This window comes from Athene cunicularia (assembly GCF_003259725.1).
Source record: "Athene cunicularia isolate RWA chromosome 8 unlocalized genomic scaffold, athCun1 chr8_part1, whole genome shotgun sequence".
Taxonomy (NCBI): Eukaryota; Metazoa; Chordata; class Aves; order Strigiformes; family Strigidae; genus Athene; species Athene cunicularia.
The window spans coordinates 27,435,312-27,446,135 of record NW_020799109.1 but is presented as its reverse complement, the minus strand read 5'-3'; the positions used below and the strand labels follow the sequence as shown (position 1 = coordinate 27,446,135).

At 40.3% G+C, this 10,824-nt stretch overlaps 1 protein-coding gene across 3 annotated transcripts in view; it reads left to right on the top strand.

Annotated features, from left to right (window-relative positions):
* Window positions 1-10,824, top strand: part of MTA1 (metastasis associated 1) — an 83,707-nt gene that overhangs the window by 35,980 nt on the left and 36,903 nt on the right. For all 3 annotated transcript variants that reach the window (XM_026853744.1, XM_026853742.1, XM_026853745.1), the window contains exons 8-10: window positions 2,911-3,010; window positions 4,450-4,638; window positions 5,769-5,843. In XM_026853744.1, coding sequence (XP_026709545.1) covers window positions 2,911-3,010; window positions 4,450-4,638; window positions 5,769-5,843 — 364 coding nt within the window. The remainder of the gene's footprint in view (window positions 1-2,910; window positions 3,011-4,449; window positions 4,639-5,768; window positions 5,844-10,824) is intronic.

Genomic DNA, 10,824 nt, shown 5'->3' with positions numbered 1-10,824 from the left:
GGGGGGGGGGGGGGAGAAGAATTGAGGAAAATGAGGGAGGTGGTGAAACATGATGTTTTAAGTACTCGAGAAGTGTGTGTACTCAGAAATAAACACCCAAATTGATTTTTCTTTGTACTTTGAAGATAGATCTTGCCATTATTATGAACTTTCGCCAAAAATTTTTAAAATGGCTATTCTGAATTGCAACACTTAAACCTTTGCATGACTGTTTGGGCCCTGTGTGCAAGTCCAGTAACAGGGAGTCAAGAGTAAAACTAGGTTGGTTTAATTAAAAATGTTAACTGCAGTCCAGATTGAACAAAGTGTCACTGTTCAGAATCCATTAATACATTTTTGCCTTTGGTTAAATGTGTGCTTTTTGTTGTATAGACTTTTTTAAGGTTCATAAAGTTCACAGTGTTCTGGCTACGCTAAAGAATCACCATAAAATTTGGGCTCTTGGAAGTTTCATTGTGCTGCTTACATGATACATTGTTGTTCCCCTTGAACTGTGCCAACAGTACAGTGTCACTGGCTGAACTAAGTGATTTATGTGCAGAAGATTAATTCTACTTGATCAGATGGACATAGGGAAATGGATGAAAATGGGGAGAGGATAATCTCCACCAGTGATGCAGAACAAACAGATGAAGGAGTGATGGGGAGAGCTGGGATATCTCCAGCAAAGGGTATTCCTGCCTCTTAGGGACCCTTCTTGAAAAGGTTGCTGTTTCACAGTTGCTTCTGTCAGATGAAGTACAGGACACCACTGAAAAGCTGAAGAACTTTGTTTTCTGGGTTAATTTTCAGCAGGATTGATTCAAATTGCCACTCAGTCACACAGTGCTCAGGAAGACCCAGCAGGAAGTGAGAGGGTGTAAGTGCCCCAGCGGCTGGGGGTTTGCATGTGGGTTGGTTTACAGTGACTGTAGAGCTGCTTTGTGATGGGGCTTTCCAACTTGTGTAGGCTTTTGGTGGCGAGGCTGGTTTTAGTGGTTCTTTCTGGCTGTTCACCACTGATACAGCTGCTTGAAAGTATGTGCTGTAATGAGAACCACTGAAAAGATCAGTATAAAAATTGCCTCTGTCTGGAATCAGTGATCTAATTTATAATTAGATGCCACACACACAGACAAAAAAGTTTCAGTTCAGCTAAAGCAGGGGACGGGGGAGTTGTGAGGCAGAGATTGGGATAGTGATGGGAGGCTGGGGAGAGGGCGAAGTGTGAATCGCCACAGAAACTTGGGTGGGGGAGATTGTTTTGGATTTTGGCCAAAATTAGATATTCGATGACAACTACTGCTTAAGCATTTACCTTTCCTACTCCTTCACTGCTTGGCACTAGTTTGTTCCTCTATGCATTCAACTAATTTGGGGACATGATCTGAGTGTAGGGAAAAGAGACCTACCTAAATTTTTCTTGTTGTAGTAGTTGCTCAGAGGAGTTCAGCTCCAGTTCACCATGCAGGAGCACAAGCGTTTCACCCATGTGATGTAGCAAGCAGTGAGGGGAGTAGGAATTGCTGGAATCGATGTTCCTGTTAAAAGTTTTTCCAATTCCTTTAGGAATAAAAGGAGCATGGGGATTGTGGTCTCAGATGCCGGAATGGCTGGCATTGAAAAATGTTTGAGAATTGCTGTATTATTATGCAGGATATATAATATGTGTATTACACAATATTTAGTTGTAAAACAAAGATTGTTTTTTATTTTACTGATTTTTTTTGAAAAATTGCTTGCATTACTGAATCTTTTTCTGTCTGGTCTTGGCATCTGCCTCTGTACCTTTGGACAATGTAGCCCTGCTCTTGCCATTGTGGAAGAGACTATTGCCATTCATAAAGATGGCTTGTGCTCAGTTTCTGTTAAAGCTTAAGTCTGAGAGACCCTGCACATGTGTTGAGGCAATCCCAAGCACAAATACAGTCTGGGAGAAGAGTGGGTTGAGAGCAGCCCTGTGGAGAAAGACTTCAGGCTATTGGTGGATGGAAAACTGATTATGAGCCAACAGTGTGCACTCGCAGCCCAGAAAGCCAACCGTGTCCTGGGCTGTATCAAGAGAAGTGTGGCCAGCAGGTCGAGGAAGGTCATTCTCCCCTTCTACTCCACTCTCCTGAGACCCCCCCCTGCAGTGCTGTGTCCAGCTCTGGGAGCACCCAACATCGGAAGGACATGGAGCTGCTTGAGTGGGTCCAGAGGAGGCCACAAAGATGATCAGTGGGCTGGATCACCTCCCCTATGAGAGCAGACAGAGTGAGTTGGGGTGGTCCAGCCTGGAGAAGAGAAGGCTCTAGAGAGACCTTATAGCAGCCTTCCAGTACTTAAAGGGGCTACAGGAAAGCTGGGGAGGGACTCTTGATCAGGGGGTGTAGGGATAGGATATGGGGTAACAGTTCTAAACTGAAAGAGGGTAGATTTAGATTTAGATTTGGTTTGAGGAAGAAATTCTTGACTGTGGGGGTGGCGAGACACTGGCACAGGTTGCCCAGAGAAGCTGTGGCTGCCCCCTCCCTGGCAGTGTTCAAGGCCAGGCTGGACGGGGCTTTGAGCAACCTGGGCTAGTGGGAGGTGTCCCTGGCCATGGCAGGGGTGTTGGGACTAGATGAGCTTTAAGGTCCCTTCCAACCCAAACCATTCTATGATTCTATAAGGGATAAGAGAATAGTTCAAAACTCCCTGTTTGTGATCCTTGAGTCTTTCACTGTCTCCCCTCCTACGCCAGAGCCTCTTCGGTCGTATCAACTGAGTAAAGTGTTCATAATAACAAACCACATCTGAAGAGAACAGTCTCTGGCTCAGAACTAGTGCCAAACAATGTAATCTTTTTACTAAGAAGTGGAGTCTGCTGATCTCAAAAAGTGTTGGTTGGGTGTTTATATTTATGCTTGTTTTGCATGCAAAGTTAATGCTCTGTTTAATTTCTTTCAGGTCTGTTGGTACTTTTGCCCGAGCGCTAGATTGCAGTAGTTCTGTCAGACAGCCAAGTTTGCACATGAGTGCTGCAGCAGCCTCTAGGGACATCACACTGGTAAGATTTTTTAAGAGGATCTTAAGGTTCTGAGAGATGCAAAATATTCACCTCAGCAATAACAGTTGGCAAAGAGAGAGGGCAGATGGATTGTAATTGTGGCCTGCTGTGAAGCAGATCCCAGCTTTGTAAAGGAACCCTTTATTTACATATGAAGTAACTTTTTCTGGCCTTGTGCCTCCTATGATCCATCATGGATAATTCTATGAGATAATTTTATCTTTGTTTCATTTTATTACAATGTTTTGATGATATACTTCACAGCCCATATCCCACATGGGCTTAGTAGCTGTCTTGAGAAGAATACAAATTATTATCTGCCTGTCTGCAATGTTATAATGCCAGAGTGCCACTCCTCATCACTTTTCCAACACCAGACTGTTACTGGCATCCTTGGGCAAGATCATGTGGGGGAAAAACTTGTGGCCAGATAAGAAATTTCAATTGATCCAGTTCTTGTCTTTGAGGAGCTTCATTTTAGAGTTCCTGAGGAGTGGTGACATTGTTAATATTTTATAATCACAAGTGATTTTGAGTTGACAGAAAAAAGGGAAAACTTGAATTTACATGCTTGAGAGAGTTTAATGAAAATTTGAATAAAATTTAAGAAGTCTCCAGAGAACTGTTATCAAAGCCTCACCTCCTAACTGGAATAATATGAAATCATATATAGAACAAATTCTAGGGTAGAACAATATAGATAAATTATGCACGTGCACATGACTGGTATGATGAAAGGCAAATAACATCCTGATTAAAACTACAGAAATCAGGAAATAAAACCAAGCTTTCATATACTAACACCAATTCCTCCCTCACAGCATGCACTCAGCCCTTGTAAATCACAAGTTGCAGACAGTTGTAATTCAGCTTTCTGAAGAGTAATTGCTCCAGGGAGTAATTCTTTTTTCCTACTCAGCTATGATGTGTGACTTGAATCTTTTTTGGGATTTCTGGCATGGGTTGCTGCCCTTAAATATTTTTCTTATTTGCAATTTTTGTGGATTGTTTGATGAAGAAAGTGCATGGCTAAGTTTATTAGAAAATATGCTGTTGGACCTCTATGTTCATGCCCCATCTGTGGATGGTGGTACCTAACAGGGCTGCTCAGTCCTGAGTGAGTGGGTCTCTATCCTACGAATTTTCTTATCAGTAGTGCTACAGTGGTGGTGCTGGTGAGTAGCTAAATAGGACTTACCAATAGGCAAGGGCTTGTGTTTCACAAACCCCAATATTGTTAGGGAATGTTAGACTTGTATGCTAAGTCACAGTGAATCTAAGGTTGGAACAAATTTTTACTGACTATGTCTTAGGTATAAGAACACTGCACCCTCAAATACTTGGTGCAGAATTCTTGTTACTGCTGTTTCATTGTAAAGCATTTTTTTCTCCGTAGATGTTTGTTCTTACATTTATTTTTCTCTCTTACAACCATGTAGTTCCATGCTATGGACACTTTGCACAAAAATGTCTATGACATTTCCAAGGCAATCTCTGCGCTTGTGCCACAAGGTGGGCCAGTCCTGTGCAGAGATGAGATGGAAGAGTGGTCTGCTTCAGAGGCAAACCTCTTCGAGGAAGCGCTAGAAAAATATGGAAAAGATTTCACTGACATTCAGCAAGATTTTGTAAGTATATAAAGTGAGAGCCCACATGGTGACCAGTTCTGATCAGTGACAGAACTGGTTTACAGCTTGTCTAAACTATGTTGTTTTTCTTCATGTTGAAGAAGAGGGCTTTGAACTGGAGCATGTGTCTTGCTGTAAATTGGGGAAAGGCAGACCTCATGCTGATGACAGCCTGTTATACAGGCAGAATTTCAAATCTCAGAAGATAGCTTTTCATTTAGAGACATTAATTTAAAATCATCTGCTCCACTACAGCTGAGGGAGGATTTAGGAAAGTGTTGTGACAGCCTAGCTGCTGTAGATTAATTTGTGTTTGAAGGAGAATAAGTACTGGGCCTTCTGAAACATGAAAATTTAGTCACTTTTATAATGCAGTTTCAGAAAGGGCCTTTTGAAAGTTTTAAAAAGGAATCCTGGGCATCCAAGGGAAGTGTCCTGTAGTTTGGCCAAAGTTTCACCCTAGGTGCTCAGCCTACAGATTGAACGGACCACTGTAAAGAGAGCCAAATTTTGCTGTATCGCTGTTCGAGTCCCCTGGAACAAAACAAGTAGTTTCAGTGTTGCTTGTCCTGTGTTCTCATCTTTTAGACAGAGGGACTTGGAAACAGCACAACACTCTTTGTGGTCCTGCTGAAATCCTCGTGCTTCTCACACAGAGAGCAAAGCTGGCAGGGCACAGTTCTGTTAGTAGTTATTACTCTTTTTTGGAGGGGGGTGGGGAAGGCAGCTCCATAGAAGCCAGGAAGATCAGAGCTGTGGTAATGTAGTTGTGGCTCTTGCTCCAGTCTTTGCTGCTCAAGTGGAGAGAGTCTTAGACAGTGGGTTCCCTTCCACATTGTGCCTCCCTTCAATGGTTTACTGTGGAGCCAATGTGGCATGAAGATTTTCCTGTAACCTGCTCTACTTCTACATTGAAAGCACTATTTTTTGAAAGGACATCTAATGTAACATGGGTCCCATGTGCATTTAATGCCCTAAGGAGATTGAGACACTGACTGTCTTTTTTTGTTAGGAGGGTTAGTAGTTGCAAGTCTCTGCTATAAACTGTCCATCAAATGAATCCTGTGATTTTCAGTGGGGCTGTGTGCCAGCTCCCTGCAATGACTGCTGCTTTTCCTTTATGTCCCTAGCTCCCATGGAAGTCCTTAACAAGCATAATAGAATATTACTATATGTGGAAAACTACAGACAGATATGTTCAGCAGGTAAGAGAGTCAGAATCACCTCTTTCATTCTAACAGAAGATGTTTTTCTTGCCTTTGAAACCAAGCATTGTTGCTTTATTTTTCCTCTTGGGGTTCAGCCTTTCCAAGAAGTGGGTTCTGTAATTATCTGAAGCACTGAAAAAATCTCTTGTCACTAAACTCATCAACCGTTCCATAGATGCGAACATGTAGCACTGGCATTTGTGCTTTCTTTTCACATTGCTGCTATATTATTTGTTTGGAGCATTCAGATGTCTGTTTTGGAATTTCAGTAGTTTGGGGAAGGGAATGCAATTAATTTATGGCTGTAGAGTTCACGGTCAGCATTACCTTCAGTTTTGACTTTTTATGGAGGGGTTGACAGTTGCTGTACAACAGGCATCCATGATAATTCTCCACTTCTGGCTGCCCATGACTTTGACTGCAGGTGCGTGGAGGCTCCCCCATGTAAGCACTGCCAGTAAAGTGTTTGTCTGGGAAGTGTTGATGGCTCAAATTCCCAGACTCCTTATACTTAAGAATCAACTTTGACTAGTGTTTACAATCATTTTTTATCTCTACTTGTTTAAATATGAAGGGTACTTGGTCCCTTAAATAAAGCAAGCACAATGCAAACAGCATGCAAAATGTTGCAGAGTATCAGTTGCTGAATACTTATAATATTTAATGGGAAAATTAATTAAAAGAGAAATATATAATGGATTTTTCATTATAATTGTCAGTATTCTGTTTAGGCACCTATTTGAAGTATTAGAAGAAGCGGAGTTATAGAAATGTCCTTAACTTGCCTTAACTTGCTTCATTGGAAATTCAGCTTGAAATAAAGACTAGGTGCCTGAGGCATTGACCAATATTTGGCATGTGCTATATTTGGGCTCCTTGGTCTGTAATGTGATTTTTACCGTTTTCTCTCTGGAACACTGTTTAAATCACAGAGGGATCCTCAGGACAAATGAGAACTCTTTTTGTTTTTTTGCATCAATTCTGTATTACTTTTAAATTAACTGCATCCTCATTCCAACACTTCCCCAGGTTCATTGTTTGATTGAAACTTTTCCTTCTGGTAAGGAAATGGGTGGTAGGAAAGTGGGATATGGTGATGGAAGCTGACACGGTGGGGGAAAAAAGGTGCTGGAGAAATGAAATCATGGTCTTTTCTTCCCCATTGAACTGTGTGTATCATTGATATAGTGAGTTCTGCTTTACTGTCTGACTAGAGCTGTTCAGGAGACAATAGCTGAGTGTACGCAGCCTGTCCTATGCTCAATATTTTCACCAAGAGGAATCCATTTATCCACTGCATCTTTTATCTCACCTCACTTCTTTAGTGGTAAAAATCCATCTGGTAATATGATAGGTATGAGAAAAAGTGAGGAAAGTTATTTTATCAGTCAGTGAAAGCTAGAATCTTAGACTGTTACATGAAAATGTCACCCCTGTGCAGTCAGAACAGCAAACGATAGTAGGGAGTCTTGGGAATAATTAAACCAAAAAGAGTCTCTATACTGTTCAAAAAGTCCACGATACATTTACAGTGGTGAAGTTCTATTTCTGCCCATCTTGAGGTATACAACAATGGTGGTGGTGACAGGAGTAAGGGCTAGGGAGAGGTTTCTTTGTTGTTCATTCTTGGATACCTTACGAGGCAGATCGCATTAGTATCCTGGGTGTCCACTTCCAGGCCTATGTGCTTGAAAGGCAAAACAACTGAAGAAACTGCCTTGATTAGGAAGTTCTTAAATTCTTTTGCTTTTTCCACTTTCTTGAACTTTCTTTTTACAAAATTGCAGAGGGGATAGTTCTATGAAAGGCTTTATTTGTTCTTCCAGCAATTAAAAAACCCAATAAATATACAGTTTCTTGTACTTTTCCTGTATTCCTCTGCAGTGGGTTTCATGTCATGGTTATACTGTACCTTATATGTGCTGCCCAGCAGTGTACCAGGGAGTGGGATTTGGGGAAAACTTCCAATTAGAGGCTCTACACTTGGGAGACAGCATGAGTATAAGCCAAACAGGTAGAAATTGCAGTACAGAGATATGACATCAATTAAGTCTGAACTGAGCTGAAGACCTCATCTCAAATTCCCAGCTTGTACAAGCAAATAATACTATTAAACATTTATAAAAAGCCTGGGAGAGCTATCTATATATAACCACAAAGAAAGCATAGGAAGTTGTAGTTGAAATAATGGTGTATTACATTTATATTTTACTTGATGTGTGCAGTCTTTGACAAAGCACATCCCTTGCCACTTTTTCCATCTATTTCTTCATAGTGTTTTGTCTGTGTAGATTCTTTCCTTAGTCTAATATCACAAAATGATTCTGGGACTAATAATTTTTGTACATAAGATACTGAAAATGTGCTAAGGATGTGAAAAGTGTGTATTCCGGATGATTAAATTATATTCCAAGGTGCTATGCTATTGCCTTTAAAAAGAAATATTGATAACTTGCTCATTCTTGTAGAATCTTTGGCTGAATGAACATAAAAACATCTGTTTAAACTGTCTATTTCTGCGAGTTACACAACATAGCAATGAAGTTTTCTGTCATCGTATTTCCTTTGAGTTTTTCTTGGAGTAAAAAAGCATTGTCATAATCCTTGAAGCAGAATCCATTTGTTTCTTGCCATTGAGGAAGCTGAATTTTGAGTTGACTTCAAGAGAAGACCCTTTCTCAGAACTGAACAATAAGTTTATACTTATGCTTGGTATACCTAAGATCGAAAGGCAGCTGTGAGTAGGCTACTGTGATTGAGATAGATGCAGATTGACTTGTTTTGAAGTGTGCACTTGGATCTCTTACCAGTAATTTTTATTTGGCTTCAGCTATGCCATGCTTTGAAGGTTACCAGTGTAATGAGGAGTTCAATCACTTCATGAGGACGACTGACCCTTCAAGAACAGAACTGCTAGGAGGAGTAATTCTACTGAAATGTCAACACACGATTTGTGGTCTGATGTAGGCTCCTAAATGTCTGTCCAAAGTGATCCCAAGAGTTGTCCTGTCAAAGACACTCTTTCAGAGTTGTCCTGAAGAAAGTGATCAAGATGCATTCCAAATTCAGTATCCCGGGTCTCCTTTGAATGCATCCTTTTCTTGAGACAGATTTCCTGTGTCAGTTCACAAGACCATGTATTTCTGGTTCAGAAAGATTTAAAATGGCATCCACTGAGTAACTGCTGCTCATTGACTTCCCCCAGAGACTTGAAAACTCTCTTTAATAAAGAGTTGATGTGATGTTTGCGTTTGCCTACGTTTTCACTCAAAGTAAAGGTTGAGTTCTTATGTAGTTGTCAATTCCAGGGTGACTTTTTTTTTTAAGATCTTTAAATACTTCTACTGTTTTCCATGTCTTGGAAACTTTAAAACATAACACTTTACAACGGTTGAGATGCAATTGAGAAGCGTTCGGGACATGGCAATGGCAGGTGACTGTTTGAATTAGTCATATGCTTTCTGAGAGTTGAAGGCTTTAATTTACTTTTTGCATTTTTAATCTGTGCTTGAGGAGCATGTAACTTCAAAAGGAAGATCAAATATTATGAATTTCTAGTGTTCTGTTTCTTATGTGGAAGTGCCATTAGAAAAGTGTAGGAGGAATAGACAATCAGTTTGAAGGTATGCATAATGTTGAGAAGATACTGGAGAAAGTGCAAGTGCCCTTATATTAGACTACATGAGGTAGGGAGCTTAAAGGAGGGAGCTCTGGGTAAATCTTGATGTGGATAGAAAACATCTTTGTTAAGGGAAGCAAGCCTTCTTTGTACCTAGCCAAGAGCTGTGAGTGACATTTTAATGTAATAGCCTTCATGAAGTACTGTGTACTAGCAAATCAGAAATAACATTTAAAAAAATGTTTTTCTGTATAGTAGGATGTTTTATTCCCAAACACCTCCTGTTTAAGCCTACAGTAGCATGGAACTAGGCAGTTTTGGCAAATGACAAAGGCCGTAGGTCACATGTCATTGCTGAGATGTGTGGCTGGAGCACAGGCAGCTGAAAGCAGTTCTCCCAAATGCATCGTGGACTAATTACCTTTTCTGTCCCATCTCCCCCACCTCCCAGCAGCACTTGTATACTCACTCAGGAGTTTTGAAAAAGAATAAACAGTGTGAGAGTTTTCCTCTAAATCCAGAAAATGCAATTTATCTTCCCTATCGTCAACTAATAAAGGATTAATATTTGAGGATGTTTGAGGTGTCCCTGTGCTGTCTACCAACCCAATTCTTGCATTGTGGACCTTGAAATATCCTCAGTGTTCCTGTTTTTCTTCTGTTACTTCCTCTTTATAAATGTTCATTCTTTAGAAAATGACCACAAACACTTTCTCTGATACATCATGTATTATAAACTCCTTCAAGCTCAGTGGGTAGAATGAAAGATGTCAAATCTAGGGAGAGGATATATAAAGGGCAGACATTTGCACCAACTCAAATGTACAGTGTTTAGTATTTTAATCCCTTAGTCCCTGTGGGATAGACAAGTTGGTAATATTTCCCTTTTATAGATGGGAAAATATGATAAAGTAAATAAGAGGATATATTTCAGATGTGCATAGATAAATAACTTAAAATACTAAAGATTTCATTTAGGCCAGACTACAAGAAGTTACAAATATTCAGGGTTTTTTTTGTGGATGAGGACATTCATAACTACATCAGACAACATTAAGAATTTATAGCGTAAATATGCTTCAGATATAAGTCAATTAATAACTGGCAAAGGACCTAGCAAAGCACTTTTTCTGTGAAGGGATTATTCTGATATTCTAGGTGGCTGCGTTTCAGGCACCTTCCTTTTGTACCTTCTGATATCGGTCACTGTCAGAAAATAGGAAACTCATCATATCTGGTCTATTGATTGTCAACAGCCTCAAGTACTTCGTGAAAAACCAACTTCTTCGTATCCAGTACATTGTAGTGCCTTCTGAAAGCCTTGTTTTCCTGGTATACTAGTTTGTAATAAACGTGTAT